The sequence below is a fragment of the Pipistrellus kuhlii genome, unplaced genomic scaffold (genome assembly GCF_014108245.1).
Source record: "Pipistrellus kuhlii isolate mPipKuh1 unplaced genomic scaffold, mPipKuh1.p scaffold_m20_p_9, whole genome shotgun sequence".
NCBI classification, from domain to species: Eukaryota; Metazoa; Chordata; class Mammalia; order Chiroptera; family Vespertilionidae; genus Pipistrellus; species Pipistrellus kuhlii.
Window position 1 is genome coordinate 12,793,971 of NW_023425595.1, and position 23,844 is coordinate 12,817,814.

General features: G+C 35.3%; 1 protein-coding gene across 1 annotated transcript; it reads left to right on the top strand.

The window, feature by feature from the left end:
- Positions 1-7,822: 7,822 nt before the first annotated feature.
- Positions 7,823-23,844, top strand: LOC118713149 (membrane-spanning 4-domains subfamily A member 18-like). The gene is made up of 4 exons (XM_036427530.2): positions 7,823-7,920; positions 11,201-11,341; positions 19,692-19,811; positions 23,737-23,844. Exons 1-4 carry the CDS (start codon positions 7,873-7,875, stop codon positions 23,842-23,844), a joined length of 417 nt encoding a protein of 138 aa, XP_036283423.1. The 5' UTR covers positions 7,823-7,872.

The window sequence follows — 23,844 nt, forward strand, 5'->3', positions numbered from 1 at the left end:
GGAGAAGTGTGCTGATACAATATGTTTGAAATGAATAAAAATGGGATATGTAATATTTCCTTTACTTTTAAATTTTATTTTAATTTTATAAAATTATAAAAGGAAGGAATAATAAAACTGTAAATTAAAAAGTTTTTTTTTTAAAAAAAGGTACTATCCTCTTGCACTGGCCAGCATGGCTCAGTTGGTTGGATCGTACTCCTATACATCAAAAGGTATGGTTTTGATTCCCGATCAGGGTATATACCTAGATTGTGGGCTCAATCTCTAGTGAGGCACAGATGGAGGGCAACAAATCAATATTTCTCTCTCTCTCTCTCTCTCTCTCTCGTCAATAAACATATTCTTAAGTAAGGATTAAAAAAATGTTATTGTCCTCTTAATATAATCATCATAATCACATATGCAGATCTACACAAAAAGATACAGACACAAACACACACAGTTTTCTTTGTTACTATGAGATCATACTGATATTGTTTGGTCACATGCATTTTATTCATCTGTCATAAAAATCTTTACATTATAAAATGTATTTAAATAATGCCTTTTAATGGTGTCACACTTTTCCTTAGACTTTATTTTAACATTCCTTTATTGCTGCATATTTAGCTATTTTCTAATTTTTAGAATTGTAAAACAATGATGTCGTGAACAGATTGGCACATACATCTTTGCATATAAGACTAGTATTTCGGTAGGTAGTTTATTTCTAGAGGTGTACAGGTGACCATTGAACAACACAGGGGTTAGAGGCACTGACCCCCATTACCACCATGCAGTTGAAAATCTGTGTATAACTTCTGACTCCCCAAAAATTTAACTAACAATAGTCTACTGTTGATCAGAAGCCTTACCAATAACATAAAGTCAGTTGATACATATTTTGTATATTATATATATTATATATATATATATATATATATATATTCTGTATCTTTACAATAAAGTAAGTTAGAGAAAAGAAAATGTTATTAAAGAAATCATAAAGAAGAGAAAATACATTTATGGTACTGTTTATTGATCCTATAAGTTTATTCCATCTGTTTACAAGATAAATTATCTGTCTATAAGCACCTGCATCAATATTGTCTTATAGGCAATGCTTATTATTGACACTAGACATCATAAATAAAAAGATAATGTGAAAAATAAATTCATTGATATATCTATCTTTCTATCTTCCTTTCCCTCTGAAATCAATAAAAATATATTTAAAAAAATAAATACCTAAGAGAATTACTAAATTTCAAAATATAATTATAAGTGATGGTAATGACTAGATAAAATAAATCATATATACTCTCCCAGTTGGATTGTAAATTATGGCAACAACTTTTGGGTATTATTTACTAAAAGTTAAGATGTACAACCCTACTAGTAATTTCAGTCCTTCATATATACTCAACAGAAATCTGTGCCCATATTACCAAGATATTCTTCCAGGAAATAAATATACATATATATTAGCATTGTTCATAATAACTCAAGGGTGAAAAAATGCAACTGGATGCATGGTGAATATATTGAGGTATATTATTCTAATGAAATTCTACATAGTATTATAGTTAAAATGAACTACACTTACATTTAACAGCATGGATAAATCTCATAATGTTGAGTATAGGAAGGCAGACTCAAAAGAATGCATACTTTATGATTCCATTCATATGAAATTTTAAGCCAGGCAAAACTAAACTATAATTTTTAGGGATGGATGCAAGTTAACTGGTAAAACTAGAAAGAAAAGAAAGGCATAATTATCTTAAAGTCAAAATGACAGCTATTTTTGGAGAGAAGGATTAGGTACCAATTGGGAAGTTTTAGACACGGTGACCTTTGAGATGCTGGCAACTGTTCATGTTTGGGAAAATCATAAATATTTTTTATTATAAAAGTCTGGAAGTAGACTAAAAGTTATGAGTAGTCCAATAGGAATTAAGAAGTGATTTGTGGTAGAGATCAAACAGAAAGAGGACAACTTTAACATTTTATTTTATAGACATCAAGATTGCTTGTATTTTTTAAAAAACTAAGTATTTATTACGTGTATTACTTTAAGAAACATGATTTTAAGAGGCCAATTTTTTTTTTCAGGTTGAGGATAGAAGAAGTCTTGCAATTGTTACAGAGGAAGCTGAGAGTGGTTTTTAAAAACCTTGGAAATGTGAGAATTTTCCTGATCCCCAGACCTAATGTGGGTCCTAATGATATCTCTGTACAGTTGCTACAAAGCCCACTGATTTTGTGCAAAATAAAATACAATACAAAAGTGGATTTTTCTTCTTCACAATATTCAATACATTTCTCTGCATGTATTTTTGTAGGTTCAAGTGGAAAGCTTTTTCTTATTATTTATTTTTGTTTAATCACTTCTTTTATTGCCAACATTCTTAGGCCAACTGATATTTCTTTTTTAAAATTTTGATTAATTCTTTATTGCTTAAGTATTACATAGTCTTCTTCCCCCCCCTTCCCCCCCCCATTGAACTCTCTCCAGCCGCCTCCCCCCCTCCACCAGCACATGCCCTCAAATACACACACTACCTGGTCTGAGTCTATAGGTTATACTCATATGCATACATATAAGTCCTTTGGTTGATCTCTTAACCCCTCACTCCCGCCTTCCCTCATAGGTTGGACAATCTGTTCGATGCTTCTATGACTCTGATTCTATTTTGTGCATCAGTTTATGTTCATTATATTCCACAAATGAATATATTAAACAAATGAGTGAGATCATGTGATATTTATCTTTCTCTGACTGGGTTATTTTGCTTAGCATAACGCTCTCCCAGATCCATCCATGTTGTTGCAAACCTGTCAGAATGGCTATCATCAACAAATCAACAAATGACAAGTGCTGGAGAGGATGCGGAATGCAGACTGGTACAGCCACTCTGGAAAACAGTATGGTGTTTCCTCAAAAAAATTGAAAGTGGAGCTTCCATTTGACCCAGTAATCACACTTATAGGAGTATACCCCAAGAAAACAGATCTTTCTTGTTTAAATCTGATTTAATTACAAGGAAGAATTTATTCTCTAGGTACTCTGAAGAGTTGTCAGCTCCCCCTAATGGAACTTTTGTAAAGCAGAGTGCAGGCTATAAAGACTTCAGAACATTGCCAAAACCGGTTTGGCTCAATGGATAGAGCGTAGGCTTGGGGACTGAAAGGTCCTGGTTTCGATTCTGGTCAAGGGCATGTACCTTGGTTGCGGGCATATCCCTAGTAGGGGGTGTGCAAGAGGCAGCTGATCAATGATTCTCTCTCATCGATGTTTCTAATTCTCTATCTCTCTCCCTTCCTCTCTGTACAAAACCAATAAAATATATTAAAAAAAAAAAGACTTCAGAACATGATGTTGTATAATTCTCAGGAAATTTTAAAATAATTTATGTCCCTATAAGAGTACATTTCAGTCTTAGTTCTTCTACCTGAACTAGCTTCTATCTGAACAATGAATCAACATCCTATTCATAGTCCCTTCATTGTTTGCCTTTGACTTCTCTCCTTATTAAAGTTTCTTTCTGCCTTGAAGGTCTCTGCTGTCTTTCTTCCTTTTCATTCCTCTTGTTTCTGTTTTATCATTGCTTGAATCATCTATTCAATTGCTTTTCAAAGCAAGCAGGCTGCTTTTTCACAATGAAGACTTCCCAACTGTAAGTTGTGAATTCAGAGTCACCCTCTCTTCTAATATGGAATAGAACTTCAGAAAGCCTTGCTTAACAATGTTATTCATGCCACTGAGCACATATAACTCTCTTTTATACATGCTGCTGTTTTTTGTTTGTTTGATTTGTTTGTTTGTTTTCTGCCTTGCCTCTCAAGAAGCTTCATCAGTTGTTATTTTTATATTACAAATTCAGTTTTCATGCTCCTTAGAATTTTAGGTCTCAGCTCATGTCTTTCAACTCTACACATTGATTGCCTACTGTGCGCCAATGAATATATTAAACTATATTAAACTATAGAATATCAAACCTTAATATGGTAACTCACCATAAAGAATTCATTTTAGGGGAGGAAATAAACAAGTAACAAATTCAGATTAAGTAGTGTGATTCATGTATTAACAGAAGTATGAAGAAAGCATAGAAGAGAAAAGGATCCTTCTGTTGGAAAAAGGGAGGGAATAAAGTTTAATGAAGATTACGGCCTCTGAACTGGGGATTAATCATTGTTTACCAAGCAGAATGAAAGGTGGGAGGACATTTCAAATAGAAAGACTAGCTCATGCAAAAACAGAAATGTGATGAAGATCATAGTATATTTCATTGGCTAAAATAAATATATATTATGAAAATGAAAGGAGTAGATCAAGTGTGAAAGTTGGTGAGTTAATTAGAAGCTAGATAATAGAGAGGTCAAATCATCAAAGATTTATGATTAAAATATTGAACTATATCTTGAGACAATGGTAAGTCATGGAAGCCTTTTTAAGTAGGTAAATAATACACTTGAGAAAACATTTTAAATAAGGGTAAATGTATTAGGAATGATAAATTTAATAACAACTGGACTATGGAAGGGAATAATGGATAACTATTGTAATGATTTAGACAACAGTAAAAAAGACAGATAAGTTTTAGCTTTCTTGACTGATTAAAGATAAGGTCTGAAGGGAAAAAAATCAAACCAGTTTCTGGGTTGGGTTTCACCTGCATTGATACAAAATGTAGAAGACACAGCAGGGTTTTAGATAGATTGAGTTTGAGATAACTATGAGAAGTTAAAGTAGAGATGTTTATTAAGCAGTTGAAAATACATATCTGGGGGATGGAGAAATATGAGCTATATACAGAGATTGGTTTTATGATAATTAAAATATTAGGTGGTTTCTATTTCCAGAAACTAAGGATTAGGTTATTAAAGCCCAAATTTCCTACAAAGAACACAATAAAAGCAAACAAAAAATTTAAAACACCATCTGTTAGAAGATTTTGAAGATATAGAGTTTAAGGGAGCTAGGATATAAGAAGCCAAGAAAAAGAGTTGAAAATAAGAGACGATACAGCCTTTGATATAGATTTCCCCCCAGATACATTTTCTGAATCACAAACCACAGATGAGAGGTTGAAAATCTGAGATAAATTCCTGGTATTCTTATAGGGTTGTTAAGACAATAACCAGAGTTCAGGTTCACCATGCAGCGAGACCCCTTTAAATACCCAAGACTTTCAGTTGTGATTCCTAAAAGGACTCTTAGTAAAGGTAAGCAAAATTAGGCCATCACTATCATAGACTGATGATCAGACCCAAATCGGCTCAGTTACAGGTTGTATTAAAGTGAGCTTCCCCAAATCTAAGATTCTACCAAAGCAAAATAAATCATTTCAAGGTGAAGATAACATTATACCGAGTATCAGGTTATCAATACTATCTTTATGCACAATGTCTGGGATTCAATAAAAGTAAGACAAGAAAGTATTGAAATCCAAGAAATACACAGGTCCATGATAGATACCATAACAAAATGATAAAATCTTAAGATTTTAGTAGAGAAATAAAAATCAAATGAATATGAGAAATAACAATGGCTGAAATTAAGATCTAAATATATGAATGTAACAGCAATTAAGCATAAGTGGTGAGAAAAATCCATGATCTAGAATCAAAAGAAGGAAAAATCAGACTGAAGCATTGACTAAATGATAGAAAATGCAATGCAGAATGTGGACAGAGAGTAAGAGACATATTGATGAGAAGTTCAAGTACCATATATCTGAACTTTAAAAAAAGGATAGTGATAAAAGCAAATAAGTAATATTAGAAAAGATTGTACGTGGGAATTTTCCTGACTTGATTAAAAAAAAACAATATTATACATTCAAGAAGGGTTACAATCGTAAGCTAAGTAAATACAAAGAAAGTCACATCTACAAACATAACAGTAAAGCTGTCTAAAACCAGCCACAACCTGGCCCTGGGAGCCAACAGACTAAGCAGAGCTCTGAGGCCCCCACCACAGAGGTGCACTCGTGAAGCCCGCGAGCACACAGGGGCCCTGCCCCCCACCCCCTCCAAGCCCTTCTCTTGGGCCACAACAGTGGCCGTTAGAACCGTGGGAGGGATGAGGGACACCATCACCGAGGAAACAGCAAGGGCCAAAGAGGCAAGTACTGCTGCCAGGACTCCTGGGGCAAAACGGTTAGGAAGTAAGGGCGCCACCTGTTAGATCGTGCCCTATAACCCCGTGCCTGCGCAAATGTAGAGACCTGGAGTTGGTAAGGACCATCCTGAGGGCGGGACGTTCCCAACACTAGTCTTTGTTTCAATATTGAATCAGTTTCTCTTATCTGCCTCCCTCCTACAGGCTTTTTGCTTGAAAGAATAAAGGATATGTGCAAGCTCACCTAGTAACTGGTAAGGATAGATTTGAACTCAAGTTTTACTTTCCACTATATCTTTCTACATTTTCTCACTTTCAAGCATCAGTAAGCTATCTCAGGGGCAACTCAGACCCTGAGAGTTTGTGGCTTATGTAAATGGAAGAAAAGTTTGTAAGTGAAGAATTTGAAGACATGGTTGCAGACTTCAGGAATGGTACTGGATAAGAGGTTGAAGAAAAAAAGAAGACCCATCAGACACTGCAGTTTTGGAGAGTAGATTCTCCAAGTCATGTGAGAAAAGTTAGAAGACAAGGTGATTTAAAAAACCATACACACAACAAAATATTTTAGTTGCAAGAAACAAAAACTGTATCTTTCTAATTTTAGCAAAATGAAGATACATTACTATAATACATGAACAGATATGTTTACATAATGTAAGGGCAAGAAGTTAGCCAGGTTTCCAAAAGAAGTTGGAACTAGAAAATTGAAAACCATCAGAAAATTGGAAAGTTCTGCTCTTTCTTGCCTCTGCTTTTGTTCAGGTGTTCTCCTGATTTTTCTCACTTTCAAAAAAAATAAATAAATAAAAAATCACTTTCTCTACAACTCTGTTAGGATCGACCATAATAATAATACCATTGCTCCTTAAGTGTTAGATCTTCATATCAAGAGACAGCCCAAATAGCCTGAGGAAGAGTAGATTATGGGCCCAACTTAAGTTAGATGGCTTCTTTTGTCTGTCAGCTAGGCTCAAGGAAAAATTCTCATGGATATAAAATATAGAGTCTTAGGAGGACTGATATGAGTTATACAAGAATCTCAAAGGTTATCCACAATTTTATCTATTTATTAATTTATTTTTTGTTGTTTGAAGCATTACAAATAGTAATACATATGTCTCATTTTCCCCCCTTTTGACCTCTCCCAGCCTCCCTTACCCGCCCCCCGCATATGCCTTCACCTGTTTTTCTTCCCCCCTCCCCCCGTGGTTATACACAATTTTAATGATAGCATCTGTGAGTTTTATTTGTCTTATCTATTGACACCTTCCCTTGAGAATATTTTTCAGCTTCTTCTGCAGCTGTTGGGGGGCATGTGATTTGGATCCTGCCAGTCAGGCACCCCTGCATCAGGCTTTAATTTGGAAGGAAATACATGGAGTAAGATAATAAGCCATAGCAAACAAAAGTCCAACTTTCCTGACCCTGTGAAGATGGAAAATAGGTAATTTCTAGTGGGATTGGTGGGTGGGAGTGCACACCAGATACTAATTTATATAGTCCAATTGGTAGATGAATAAAACTACTTGAAAAAGAATTACTGAATTCTTTTCAAGATAGTAATATTGATGATTTGATGAAAAACATCTCTCGAGGTACTAAAAAGCAGTGAAAAATTAACAACTCTAGCATTAAATTTCCCTCTCAATTTTAAGTATCTTACCTAGGAAAATAATTAATATTAATATGTTCCCATATTTCATACAGAAAAGAAACATATTTATCCTCTCATTTTTCTATTGTATTCTAGTGAAAATATGCAAGGAAATCAACTGAGTATAAAAAAGGAAACAAGAGTACTGGGGGTAAGAAGTAAATGTTACTTGAGTGAATAAATAACTGTAGTTTTACAATTTCTAAATATATAAAAAAAGGAGATTTTAATCATTCTATTTTGAACTCGCCAAATGAAAAAGAATTAATAAAAGTGTGCTGAAATAGTTATGCAATATCTGCATTTTCCACTTACAGCCTGAACATATAAATTGTATACAAGGCTAAAGTTAAATAAAGCAGAAATTACTAATCTATCAACTAAACTTAAATAATTCCATACCATTACAACCTAGTCATACTCTTACAAAATATACTGTGAGTTTGTAAATAGATAGAAAATCCCTTTTTAGCAACTATAAATTATTTAATCTGATGATGATATGGCCCCAAAGAGATGGTCTGATTGTGAAAACTATATTCAGGAGAAGTTGCAGACCATAGGGCTTTGTGGGCAATGGTCATAATTGCATTTTCTTTTTTACATTATCCCAGACCCAGTGTCTCTCCCTAGTGTCAATGGAGGCTGGCTGGGAAATTTAACTCTTACCTAGCAATAACAAAGCTGTACCCCCATGCCCTTGCCAGCACTATGTCAGTGAAGATCTACAGATTGGTGGTCATGGTGTGAGGGAACCACAACCACAGGCTATACAGTATATATATAAAGCAAAGGAACTAGAATCGATAGAAATTTTGAAAAAGTAGGAAGAATCATACTACCTGACTTTATATAGCTACAGTAATAAGGATTGTGGTATTCACACAGTAACAGATACATAGATCAGGAGAACAGAGCACACAGTTCAGAAACAGATCCACCCAAGTACAGCTGACTGATTTTTTCAATAAAGGTAATTCATTAGAGGAAGGAGAGTCTTCTCAACAAATATTGCTGGAGCAATTGGATAGACATAGCAAAACAAAAACAAAAGAACTTCAACCTAACTCTGCCTCCTTATATGAAAATTAATTAAAAATGGATCATAGCTTTAAATATAAATTATAAAGTTATAAGCATAGGAGAAAATATTTGGTTCCTAGGGTCATCAAAGAGTTATTAGACATGACACCAAAAGCAAGATCCATGTAAGCAGGTGAGGGCCAATAAATTAGACTTCAGTAAAATTAAAAAAAAAAATTCTGTGAAAGACCCTGTTAAGAAGATGAAATGGCAAGCAACAGAGTGGGAAGAAATACTTTCAAACCACATATCTGGCAAATGATTCATATCTATAATATAATATATATTTTTTAAAATTCTCAAAGCTCAACAATAAAAAATGATCCCATTTAACATGGGCAAAAGACATGAAATATTTTACTAAAGAGTATATACAAATAGAAAATACACATATGTAAATGTATTCAACATTATTAGCTACTGGAGAGATACAAACTAAGATTACAATGAGGTAATTTCTACGCTTCTATTAGAACCACCAAAGTAAAAATAGTAACATTACTAAATGCTGGTGATGATGCAAAGAAACTGGATCTCTCTTGCATTACTAGTATAAATATAAAAATAGTCTAGTCACTCTGTGAAATAGTTTAAAAGTTTCTTTAAATACTAAACTTACACTGGCCATTAAACCCAGCAGGTATACTCCAGGATGTATCCTGGAGAATTGAAAGATAATACCTGTACAATTTACACATTAGTGTTCATAGAAGCTTTATTTATGATACCCTCCACCCCCAAAGTATCTGAAACTACCTGAAAACTATAAAAAAAAATTCCCCAATACTTGAGTGGTTGCACTACAAGCATCATACATGAAATACTCAGAAAGACAAAACTGTGAACTGTATTGATACATGCAACAACTTGGATGGATCTCAAGAGCATTAAATTTCAAAAAGGCCTAAATAAGAAAGCCAATCTCTAAAGGTTCATACTGAAGTATTTATTTTATATAAAAGCCTCAAAAATGGCGAAAGTTGGTAAAGAAAACATTAGCGATTGCTCAGGAATAAGGAAGTTGAAGGGAGCATGACTATAAAGATGTAGCATAAGGAGTATCTTTGTGGTAATGGTTCACAAATATACACATGTGAGAAAACGACATAGAACTCTAAGCACACATTATTCTGAGGTCAATTTTTTCATTCTAATATTGTACTATACTTGTGTAAGTTGTAACCAATTGGAGAATCCAGATTCAGGGTACACAGGACCTCTCTGTACTATTTTTTCAAATTCCTGTGCATCTATACTTATTTAAAAATAAAAAAAGTTTTATTTAAAAAAATACAGCATCCTTCATTAAATTAAGACTTCAGAGAAAGTCAGTGTATCTCAAGACCAGCAAGGAGCTGAAATCTACACCTTTGCAGAAATGGTCAAAGTCCTATTTATCCCAATGTCCCCTGCCTCCTCCCTTTGCCACAGCCTGACAGAAATGACACTAAGTCCAGAGTTTTGTGTTGTCTAGTTAAAGTGCTCTCAAACTTGGTCAAAGTGCTCTCCAAGTGAGAGAAATACAGCAATTACCTACTTATTGGCTCTCCTAATAATCACATGCCAAAAACATGAGCCCATTGCAAATTTCAAGTTGAAGTTACCCTATTTAAGAGGAGCTATGAGAAAAAGGATTATCAATACCTGAAAACCAACTGAAAGACCTCACAATGAGACATTATGGGGCTTTAAAGAGCAAGATCAGAATTTTTCTTCTCTTTTGGCTCAGAAACTATTCTAAACTAACCTGGCTTCAGTGGGCAGAAATCATTCACAATTCCCATCCAGCTATTAGTCCCTAGGAAAAGCTCTAGAAAACAAGGTATTACAAAGGTTCACTGTCTTTTTAGACTCTTTGTTTATAAGGAGCCCTGGGGCTCTGATATAAACTACAGTTACAGAAGGACACAGGGGTGGGCAGAACGAAAGGAATCAAAGTCCAAATTCCAGTTTTGAGAGGATGAGAGAAGAGCAGGTATGGTCAGAAGTACCACTAGCCTATACAACCTAAGAGCTACATCTGCAGGTTAGGATTGTTAACTGCATAAGTATTGAGGAATAGAATTTTTTTTCAGGGTTCCAGGGCTAATGTCACTAACCTGTTGAGTCAAGTAGACAAACAGGCTCCTAATACAGTTTAGTTGGAAATCTAGATAGTTATTGTTTCTGCAATGACTCTGAAATAACCAACCTTCCTCATCTGAGTTGAAGGTTCAGAATCCCAAGATTCTGTTAGGTCATCACCTTACTTCTCTACCTTGGCCTTTTCTTGGTGTGTGTTCTTTTTAATGATTGGATTGGAATAGTAGTAAGTAACTAATAGTGTTTTTTTTTTTTTTTTCTCCCAGGCCATACAAATAGTGAGTGGTCTGATTTGTCTCTTACTGGGAATTATCTGGTCGTATTTGCGTATCTCACACAATTTTGTATTTCAAAACTATATTGCTGTGTTATCAATGGCAGCATACCCATTCTGGGCAACTCTGATTGTGAGTAAAAATATTTACTCCCTGATTGTTATTCATTAATTTGTTCACTACATTTAATAACTATTTCTGAGCTGAGCAGTGTGCCAGGGATAGAACATTAAAATGCATGATCCCTGTTCTCAAGGAACTCATTCTTATATCCAGTTGTTATCTATACTTAGATTCCTATCAGTAACTAGAGGCTTGGTGCATGAAATTTGTGCACTGGGAGAGGGAGGATGTTCCTCATCCCAGCCTGCACTCTATCCAATCTGGGACCCCTTGAGAGATGTTTGACTGCTCCTTTAGACACAATCTCTGTGGAATTGGGCCTAAATAGTCGGTCAAACATCCCTCTCACAATCCAGGATTGTTGGCTCCCAACCGCTCACTTGCCTGCCTGCTTGATTGCCCCTAACCGCTTCTGCCTGCCAGCCTGATAGACACCTAACTGCTTTCCTGCTTGTCTGATTGCCCACAACTGCCCTCCCCTGCTGGCCCAGCCACCCCTAACTGACCTCCCCTGCAGCCCTGGTCCCCCCCAACTGCCCTCCCCTGCCATCCATCTTGGGGTAGCCATCTTTGACCACATGGGGGCGGCCATCTTGTACAATGGAATAACGGTAAATTTGCATATTGCCTCTTATTATATAGGTTAAAAGATATTATTTATATTTTTACATTTTAATTTATATTATTATTGCTAGTTAATAATCCATTGTATTAATTTAATATAATTCATTTACTTAACCTAATGGGTGGACTTTTGGGTTTCCTCCAGTTTGGAGTACTACAATACTTCCAGTTTTGGCTTTTAGTAAGTTTCATGTGCATGCCTTTAGATGCACATGAGCAGATATATCTTATAGATATCATTTATATACAAAAATGAAATTGCTAGATCTTTTTTTAAATATATTTCATTGATTTTTTACAGAGAGGAAGGGAGAGAGATAGAGAGCTAGAAACGTCAAGTAGAGAGAAACATCAACCAGCTGCCTCTTGCATACCCCCTACCAGGGAAATGCCCACAACCACCCCCTACCAGGGATATGCCCACAACCAATGTACATGCCTTTGACCGGAATCGAACCTGGGACCTTTCAGTCCGCAGACCGACGGTCTTCCACTGAGCCAAACCGGCTTCGGCTGAAATTGCTAGATCTTAGATCATGCACGTACTCAACTTTAGTACATAATACTAAATGTTTCCCAAGTAGTTTTACCATTTTATACCCCCATTAGCAGATTATGAGAATTACTGCTGTTCCATATCTTCTGCAGTACTTTGTATTATCAGTCTTAATTTTAGCCATTCTAGTTAGAACTTTTAATTTGTGGCTTTAGTTTGCATTATCTTGATGACTAATGTAAAGAACTTTTTCATTTGTTGATTTATTTTGACATCTTTTTCTTAAGTACTCTACAAGTGTTGTTTTTTTTTTCCATTTTTAATTGGATTGTCTCTCTTTTTTGTACTAATTTTCTCTAATTCTTTATATATTCTGAATAAAGCCTTTGCCAGCATGTGCTCTAAACATTTTTACTCAGTGGTTTGCCTTCCTTTTCTCTCCTTTAAGGATGAGTTGTTTTTTGATTATTTTTTTAGTGTAGTCCAATGTACTAAATTTTTCCTTTATAGTAGTACTCCTCCCCACCCCCATTGCTTTTTAGATAAAAAGGGAGAGAGAAGGAAAGAGAAATATCAATGTGAGAGAAACACATCCATTGGTTGCCTTCTGCATGCGCCCTGACCAGGTCCCCCAGTCAGGGAGGAGCCTGCAACCAAGATACGGGTACATGTCGTTGACCAGAATGGAACCTGGAGCCTTTTGATCTACAGGCTGGTGCTCTATCCACTGAGCCAAACTGGCTAGGCCTTGGTAGTACTTTTTATATACAATTTAATAAATCTTTTCCTGCTCAAAGTTCAGGAAAATATTTTTATATTATGTCCTAGAAGCTGAGTTGTTTTGCTGTGCATTTAGATTTCCAATGTACCTGGAATTTATTTTTGCTTATGATATGAATTAGGGGTCAAATTTCATATTTTTTACTATATGAATTTTCAAAAATATGATATGTTGGAAGGAAGATTTTTTTTTTGCATCTACAAATTGAGTGTCCACCTAGGTTTGAATCTACCTCCAAACTCTATCCTATAATTGTGTTAATATTACAATGTCTTATATACTACTGCTTTATTATATGTTTTGATGATAGTATAGTGAGTCCTACCATCTTGTTCTCCTTCAATATTATGTTGACTATTCTCGCATCACTTTACCATATAAAATTGTGGACAAGTATATAATTTACACATACACATCTAATATACCTGAAGGGGTATTTATTGGGATTACCTGAAATACTATTTTTTTTATGGTCTCTATCTTCTGGGACCTAGTTGAAGATGAACTCTGAATGAGTAAATTAGAAAACATGGAATCTATTAAAAGGTTTTTTCACAATTTGTTCATTTCTAACATGGATTGTGTTAAGATATTTTTATTCATTCAGTAAAAAAATATATTGGAGAGACACTCTGTAAGAACTGCTTTAGGGAATGTAATAAAGCAATGAAAAAGATCTCCATTAAGTCTAAGCAAGATAAAAAATGCATCTACTACTTTCATAACCCATTTTTTCAGTTGAGGTAATGAGTAAACAAGCAAGAAAATTTCTAATTTTAAGTATTGTGAAGAAAATAAACAGCATACTCTTCTAAAGGATAGCAATTATCCTAGGGCAATATTATGTGAGTGATGGCCACTCAGTTTTGTACATCCAGGTACACTGGTCCTTAAAAGAAATAGATTTCTCCTCTGTGAGAGCTTGTATTTTCTCTTTCTGGGCAACTCTTTCCTTCAGTTTTCAAGTCTCAGGTCACTCTTGTCCTATGAGCTCAGCTTTCAGGTTACTTTCTCAAGAGGTCTCCTTTGATCCTCCTATTTAAAATGACCCCCAGGTGTTCTCTCACATATCCCTAGCCCTAGTCTGACAAATATAAATGTACTAATGGAGAAAATTGGAATATAATAAATCTGTTATACCCCATAAATTCAGGGTTTGTCTGATTGCTATGACTTTCTGAGAGTTATAGTTTCTGCTTCCCTTCTCCCTTCCGAATATTGCTTGAGATTTTCTCTTGGACAATTGTAACTAGGAACCATCCAAAAAAGGAAATTATGGTAAACATAGTTCTGAGCCTTAGGTAGGAGTTGACTGTAAATAATTCAAGGAATTGCTTTATATGTAATTGTTACAACAGCAACGCAGTAATACAACAACGTAGAACATATTAACCCTCTCTTTGCAATAAGAAAAGCAAAACTAAAACATAGCTTAAGTAACTTCTCTTAGAGTCCCATAAAAAAGCAAAGTGCAAAGAATTCAAATTCAGATCCTTCTATTCCCAAAATGCTATTTAGTGTTGGCCCCATTTTTCTGAGTATAGAACATTTCTTTTTTCTACTACTAAAAAATAGTTATTTTTCTTAATGCTGTCGGAATTCTATGCATGCACAAAAATTGCATCAGTGAAAAAAGAAATTTATAATACACCATAACTGCCATCTTTTTACAAGTTTTAGGAAGTGATGGAGGTCTCAGAACAAGCTACTCATGGAAGACATTATGTGATTCTTATATTTAAATATGCAAAGGGAAGCTGAAATGTTTTCTGAATGTTTTATTTTAATAAAATATTTTAACATTATATTAAAAGTATTCACATGTTAAATCACCAAAATGTAACCTTTTCTAGTAGTACATTTATTAACTGGATATATTTTCTTATAATTCACATAGGGGCTAAATAAATTATAATCAACAAAAATTAATTATAATTTGACACTCCTTTTGTCCCACAAAGTCACCTCAAGGTTTCCCTAGGTTTCATTTCCAATACATTTGTTATATTAGTGATTAGAGATTTCATGCCTTTTCCTATCTCTGTACTAGAGAACCATTGAATTATTTCTTAGATGATTTTCTCAATGATCCCACTAAAGCATTAAGATTATATTCTTCATATTATAGCATTCCAGAATTCTCTCATTCTTTTTGCATTCCTATAAATATAATGCACGGTATTAATCAATGTAAATCTTATTTCCAGTTTTTATTCTCAGGATTCTTTTCAGTAATGGAAGAGAAGAGGCAGTCAACCATCTTGGTAAGTCATAATATTTGTAGCAACTCTAGAGATAAGTTTTATTTGCTAAAAGAAACAGTGTTAATAAGGAGGTCACTAGAAATTTAATCAAATTCTTGGAGGGTAAATTTTTAAAAAATAAGAAATTTGAGTTTCTACTCCTTTTTGAAATCTTTGCTATATTTTATTAGCCATAAAAATCATTCAGGATGTATGAAGTTAATTATGGAGTTATATTTCTAGATGATATATTATTTAATGCAAATTAAAATGTTGGTTATGACATGTAAATTTGGATATCTTGAAATGACCCAGTGTCTGTTATTACCTTCTTTCTTCCTTCTTCACATGTCTAGAAACTTCTGATTGTATTGTGGGCAATGGGTGTGAGATATTATAGATATTATGTTGATTCGCTTTTAGAGAGTACTGAGTTTTATGTTGAGAGGTAGTAAAGTGGAAGAATGAGTAATTTTGAACGTTAATGCTAGAAAATTGATTTTTGGAATGGCAGAGTAAGCAACTCCATGGGCTCATCCTTCCACAAAACAAGGGAAATATCAGCAGAACAACTAAAATTCATGATTTCAAAACACTGGAAATTAATCAAACTTCACAGAAAGATCCCCATATCTGGTCCACAGCCACTCCAACACCCAAAGTGCCAAACCCACACCTACTGCACCCTCATGCCTGCTCCTTGAGTGCCTAAAAGTAGTGAGAGATTGAGTTTCAGTAGACAGGGAATGTCAACAGAAAACAGGCCATGGTTTATAGCAAGGGAGAAATCACAAACTTGAAATATAGCATCACCTGGTCAGGGCACATGCAAGAATCAACCAATGAATACACAAATAAGTGGAATAACAAATCAGCCTATCTATCTATCTATCTATCTATCTATCTATCTATCTATATCTAAATCCCTTTCCCTCAAATCAATAAAAATAAACAAACAAACAAACAAATAAATAAATAAATAAATAAATAAAATATTTTAAAGAGGAAAAAAAAAAGAAAGGTTTCCAGCAGCTGACCTGGTGAGTTACAAGATCAAGAGAAGACTTATAAGCCCTAGCTGATTGCTCAATTGTTAGAGTATCTACCTGTAGACCAAAGGGTCTAGGGATCAATTCTACTTTAGGGCATGTACCTTTGTTGCAGGCTCCTCCCCAGCCCAGACCCTGATCAGGGCTTATGTAGGAGGCAACCAATCGATATGTTTCTCTCACATAGATGTTTCTCTCTGTCTTCCCCTCTTTGCTCCTCTCCCTAAAAAACAATGGAAAAATATCCTCAGGTGAGCATTAACACATACAAAAAAAAAAAAAGAGAAGACATACAAGCTAAAAAATTCAGCCACAAGAGGGAGCAAGAAGCATGGAACAGTGTATCTATACAAAGTAGGAGAAAGCCCCAGCTATAAACAAGACAAATGAAAAAAGGTCTCCTATCTGAAAACAACTAGTAAAGATTGGAGGAAATGAGTGCATTTCCAAATGTGAAAATAACAACGCAAAACTTCAAGGAACTTGAAGAATTAAGGAAATGTAACATCATTAAAATCTCACAATAGACTTCCAATAATTTAACTAAAAACATATGGATTCTGTGACTTACCTGATAAAGAATTCAAGATAGTTGTTTTATTGAAGAAACTCAATGAGCCAAAAGAAAACACGGAAAGACAACTCAATAAAATCAGGAAAATAATACCTAAACAACACGAGAAACTAAACAAAGATATACAAATCATAAAAAAAAAGAACCCAAAGGAAAAGCTGGAGCTAAAAAATTGACTGGATGAAATGAAAAATGCAATAGAGAGCATCAATGGCTGTATCTACCAAACAGAAGATAAAATCAGTGAGTTAGAAGGTAGGAATTTTAAAATACCTAAGTCAAAGGAAAACAAAGGAAAAAAGCAAACTAAACCTACGTGATCAATAGGACACCATCAAAAGAATTTATTTCAGAAGTACTAGAGTTTGACAGGAGAAGACAGCTGACAATACTGTTGAATGTGTACCATATATGTATACTAAAATTGGACTGAATGTTCAAAAACCTTTATCTGAAATTTTTAGTTTAGTTTTTTTTTTCTTTTTTAGAAAAAAGCCTCAAACTTTTAATCAAGTTTAATTGTTAATACTTTACAGTTAATATAATAAAAGTAACAAATATTATTCCTTAAAATAATATTTATATATCCTCTACTTTTAAACATTACTAAACAACTTTGTAGTAAATGGTAGGGCTGCAGGAAGCAGTTTATGCCATGCTTCACACTTTTTAACCACCATATCTAGCTTTTACATAGTGCTTTTCATGTTGTTGTTGTGTGGGGTTTTTGTTTTTGTAATTTTTAATGGCCTTATTGAGGCACAATTGATATACAATAAACAACAGGCTTAAAAAATTTCAAGTATACTATTTGATAAATCATTAACACAATCAAATAACGATCATCAATCGTGAAATAACCATCACTCTCAAAGTTCCTTTGTGCCCTTAATGATCTAGGCAACACTATCTGTTTCTTTTTTGTCACTATAAATTAGTTTGCAATTTTTTAGAATTTTGTATTAATGTAATTATACATTTTCTAGCATTTTTTATAGAGTGCACAGAAGTGTACACTCTTTTTTTATCTGACTTTTTTTTATTCAGCATGGTTATTTCAAGATTAATCCACGCATACCAATGATTCCTGCTTATTTCTGAGTCATATGCCATTGTATGGACATGCAAGATTTGTTTATCTAGTCACTTGTTGATGGAACTTGCAATGTTTCCAGTTTTGAGCTCTTGCAAATAAAACTACCATGAACATTCTCCTACAAGTTTTAGTTTAGACATATGCTTTTATTTTTCTTTGGCAAATACCTGAGTAATATGTATGCTTAACTTTTTGAGAACCCATAAAACTGTTTTTGCAAAGCAGTTGTACCCACAGGTTATGAGTGTTCCAGTTCCTCCATACCTTTACTCATACACTGCACTCCAGCACACCCCAACCTAGATCAGGAACCAGAATAAGTGCTCTGCTTGTCCTATTAAGAAAAGCCTTTGCCAATAAAACTCCATGCTGCACAGAACTCCTGATGCAAGTGGCTTTAGGGATTCATTTCCTCAACAAAGATGGCTCTTCTTTGGAATAAAAATTTATTATTATGGCACAATCATTTGTACATGTCATTGAAAATTCATCATTTTAAAGATTGCATTACATTTATATGCTACAACTTACTAAACAATACTGTTGGATGTTTAGGTTATAAGAGTGAATTAATAAACATTTTATTTTAATGCGATTGTCTTTCTTTAAGGGATATTTGCTACAAAAGAATAAGATGAGATTACTGTACAACAATGAATAACAATTTAGATAAACATATGATGTATCCAGTGAGGTAGGTTTCAGAATCCAGTAGTTGAATTTTTCATATTTATTATCTAATTCATGTAAGATAGAATTTCATCAGTGCAGATGACAACAAGAAAGTGTAAGGGAAGGATTTTTCCGATAGCAATATCATAGACTTATTACTTCTCTGACCTCAAATGGATGAAGTGTGATTATGCAGCGACGTTATATACACACATTTGTCTGGAGTATATAGCCTGACAAGAGTGTGGCCTGAAAACTGAGTAGGCACCTCCAGTAATGTAAATCCCCATCACCTTCTAGATAAAACCCTAAATATCTATCTAGATAGCACCAGTCTCTCCAAAAAAAATTCCCTACAACCTCCTCTTTGCACTCTAAAATAAACCTTAGCAAACTTCTGGGATATTAGCACTCTGGTACTCTGACCAAAAATGGCACAATGGATGGTCTATAATGTTAACATTTTTAACACTGTATTTACTTTTAGTAAACATTTATTTGTTCTCCTCAATAGTCTGAAAGCCTCTTGAGTGCAGAGACAATTGCCTCCTTATCTATGACACAGAGCATGGTTTGCATGTACAGAAGAGACTTTCAATAATTATTTGTCAGCAAAGGACTAAAGACATGCATCCTGCATCGGAAGTTTTATTTTCTCCAAAATTGTTCAGACCTACTGGGATCCTGACAAACCTGAAGTTCTGACATTTGACCTTACAATTCTGAAAAGATAAAAATTTATATAAATCTTCTACTGGGATATATTTGCCAGTGATGCATGTGGGTAACATTAGTGACCAGATGGTTCTTTTATTCTATTCCAGGTGACCTGTACTATTGCAGCGAATATCTTAAGTGCCAGCATTGCAATAATTGGTCTATTTTTACTAATAGCAGAATTCATCATCAATTTAAATCCAGAGGCTTCTCTTTATTGGCCCCAGGTAAACACCAACTTTCTATAACAATTTCATCACAAATTTATTTTATTTTATTAGTATTTTTCAATTTTTAGATTTTTAGAGAGGAAGGTAGAGGGATAAAAAGACAGAAACACCAATGAGAGAGGAACATGCGCGCTCCCCTACAGGGAATCAAGCCCACAACCCGGGCATGTACCCCCACCAGAAATCAAACTAATTGAACCTCTTGTTTCTTAGATTGATGCTCAACTGCTAAGCCACACTGAGCATGTTAAATGAGAAATCAAAGTATTTAAATATTATGCAAGATATGCCAATGAACTTCATCATTAGTTTACTCTTTGGCACATGCACCTACTACAAATGTAGTTCAAACACAGGTTACATTCCTAAAGCTAGAATCACCCCAAACCTCAAGTACCCAAGTGGAGTATATAAATATTAATAGATATATTTTAAGTGAGTTATCATTAAATTTAAATCTAGCCCACCAGGTAACCAAGATATTTTTATCATAGTTCTATTGTTTCCAGATACCTATATGTCTAAAGCCAGTTTTCCCAGGCCTTAAAAGATCAACTTTATTATAACAAGATTTGATCTTTAAAGAAGGAAATAGTATCCTTATGTACTTGTGGTACCCAGGGATTTATATTCAATGTCAGAGATATAGTCTTCAGACAAAATAAAGCTGAACTCTGTACATGGATGTAACTTGGAATGTATGTTTGCACATGACTGTGTGGATATTTTTCTACCTCCTGCTTTGTGACTGTTTGTCTATCAGCAGGTCTATGTGAGTCTGTTGAACTGTGCTTGTGTTTATGCTTCAGTATGTGTATATATCTGTGTTTTTGTGAATGTGGGACTGTGGACATATTTTCACCTATTTATGTATATTTGTTAGTATGGAGAGGAGAAGGAACCAGGAGGGCAAGGAGATGACAGTCAATGCTAAGCAAGTTGGGTAGGAATTGATGCCATAGGTTCCAAAGCCTTTTCTATGAATTCCACTTCTTATATTCCATCTGCCAGAGGTAAAAATAACTGGTCTTTAATCAACTTTTCTGAATTGAGGATGTCACCTGTATTCACATTTCTAGCCTAAATCAGAAAGCTCTCCTTACATCAATATGTTGGTTTGCATTTTGTTGAATTTTCTTCTTTCTGCGTAGCTTTGAATAGGATTTTACAGCAAGTGGGGTTGCAAATTTACTCAGGGAATAATTTATACCTCTGATTTAATTAAATGAATAAGCTTAGAAATGTTAAGCTATTTGCTCAAGATCACAAGGCTATTCATTTGCAGAACATTTATCCTAATTGAGCATGGTCCAAATTTCAAGTTATTTCACTACACAAGTTAAAATCAAACAGAAATCAATTAAATGGCACATCAAACAACCATCTTTTTGCTGTAGGGGGTGATAGTATTTTATGACACATACCCTGAAGGATGACTTTAAGTGAAATCTTAAATACATATACCAGGTATTACTTAAAATTATATTTGCACAACTGGAATATCACCTTTTACTGAATTGGAGTACAATTATAGTCTTAACTCTTTCATTTATCCAATTCATCTTTTAGCCCACCAATGTTCATATCTTCCTCTTGAGGCCCTTTCCCTGTTAAACCAATCAAGTTATTCAGGAACATTGAGAACCAAAGGTTCAGTATGGACTTCAAATCTGTAATTGAGCCCTAGCTGGTTTGGCTCAGTGGACAGAGCTTCAGCTTTTGAACTGAATAGTCCCAGGTTTGATTCTGGTCAAGAACATGTACCTTGGTTGCAGGCTTCTCCCCAGTTTGGGCCCTGGTCAAAGCACATGTAGGAGGCAATCAATCAGTGAGTTTCTCTCACATCAATATTTCTCTCCATCTTTCCTTCTCTCTTCCACTCTCTCTAAAAACCAATAGAAAGCTGAAACCAGTTTGGCTCAGTGGTAGAGCATCAGTCTGCGGACTGAAGGGTCCCAGGTTCGATTCCAGTCAAGGGCATGTACCTTGGTTGTGGGCACATCCCTGGTAGGGGGTGTGCAAGAGGCAGCTGGTCAATGTTTCTCTCTCATCGACGTTTCTAGCTCTCTATCTCTCTCCCTTCCTCTCTGTAAAAAAATCAATAAAATATATATTTTTTAAAATAAATAAAAGCCAATAGAAAGGTATCCTTGGATGAGGATTTAAAAAAAAAAAATCTCTAGTTGATATAACCCTGGAGCATCTCAAAAGTCCATCAACATACCCATAACTTCCACTTTCCTGCTTCAGTTTCTTTTAAGTGATATCAATATTGAAAACTAATCCTGAGAGTCTATACTGAGTGGCCAGATTATTATGATCTCTGAACGCATAATAATCTGGCCACTCAGTGTATATCCTATCTAATAAAAGAATAATATGCAAATTTACCATCATTCCAACACTCAAGATTTCCACCCCCATGTGGACACAAGATGGCTGCCAAAAGATCGCCGACAAAGGGAGAGCAGTTGTGGGTGATCAGGCAAGCAGGGAAAGGCAGTTGGAAGAGGGGGTAGACCCAGGCCTACAGGGGAGGGCAGTTGGGGGGAACCAGGCTGGCAGGGGATGGCAGTTGGGATGACCAGGACATCAAGGAAGGGCAGTTAGGGGTGATCAGGCTGGCAAAGGAGGGCATTTAGGGGTGACTAGGCCAGCAGGGGAGGGCAGTTAGGGGTGACCAGGCCTGCAGGGGAGGACAGTTAGGGGCAACCTGGCTGGCCGCAGGGAAGAGCAATTAGAGGCAATTGGGCTGACGGGGAGCAGTTAGGCACCAATCAGGCTGGCAGGGGAGTGGCTAGGGGGTGATAAGTCTGGCAGGCAGAAGCAGTTAGAGGCAATTAGGCAGGCAGAAAGTCAAGCAGTTGGGAGCCAGAAGTCGTGGATTGTGAGAAGGATGTTCAACTGCCCAGATCAGGCCTAAATGGGCAGTTGCACATCCCTCAAGGGGTCCCAGATTGGAGAGGGTGTAGGCTGGGCTTAGGGACACACACCCCCGTGCACAAGTTTCGTGAACTGGGCCTCTAGTCCTATATAATAAAAGGCTAATATGCAAATTGTCCCCTTAACCAGGAGTTTGACCAGCCGGCAGGCCGGCCAACCGCCCATGTCCCCTTCCCCTGGCCAGGCTGGCAAGACCCCACCCATGCACGAACTCATCTACTGGGCCTCACCATACACTGAGTGGCCAGATTATTATGATCTCTGAACGCATAATAATCTGGCCACTCAGTGTATGGTGGCCTTGTCACAAAAGTGCTTTGGTCCTTTAGGGCTGGATTTCCAATATTTCCGATTTTGTATTCTTATTCCCAACCCAACTATCCTGCAAGAATATGTGTCTATTTGGGCAGTCCTGAGAGGAAACCAACTACCCTCAGGACACATAAGCCTAGAGCACAGACCCAAACTTCCTTTTCCTTCACTGTGAATTCCTCTTTGGGTTCTTTTCTAACAACAGACTTAAGTTTGAACATCTCTCTATAAAGCAGTAAGTTCTATGACACTGAACCTCAAGAGTATCTCAATTCCATCTTCTTCAGAGGTTCATTGAATTCAAAGAAAATTTGCTGATCTTATCCACAATAAGAAAACACAGACAATGATATTCATTGTCCATTTGGCAGAAATTTATCAGAAATCTGTAGCTGAGCCCTAGCCAGTTTGACTAAGTGGCTTCCTCAATAATTATCAGTTAACATTATTATAATGTTAATAATCTTTATAATCTTCTTCAATAATTATCAGTACTATTATTATCAACAAAAATATATATAAATAACCATAGTTGCTGAGGGTAGGAAATATATTGGGTAACTTTTTTTTCTCCTATGTTTTACCTTCCTGCAATTTTATATGTCTTTATTTTTAAAGTGTTAACATATAAAGATAAAAGGAATGTACATTTTCTTTTTGGAAACAGAGATGTGGTAAAATACTTTCACAGTATTTGTTCCTATTCATCACCTTGGAATTTATTGTTGCATGTATAGTGACCCATTGGTCATGCCAGGCAAGACGTACAAGATAA

Coding starts and splice junctions, on each gene's coding strand:
- LOC118713149 (XM_036427530.2), top strand. CDS start 7,873: ATGCAAGGAAATCAACTGAGTATAAAAAAGGAAACAAGAGTACTGGGG. Junction 11,342..19,691: donor CATTCTGGGCAACTCTGATT/GTGAGTAAAAAT, acceptor ATTCTATTCCAG/GTGACCTGTACTATTGCAGC. Junction 19,812..23,736: donor CTTCTCTTTATTGGCCCCAG/GTAAACACCAAC, acceptor TTTTGGAAACAG/AGATGTGGTAAAATACTTTC.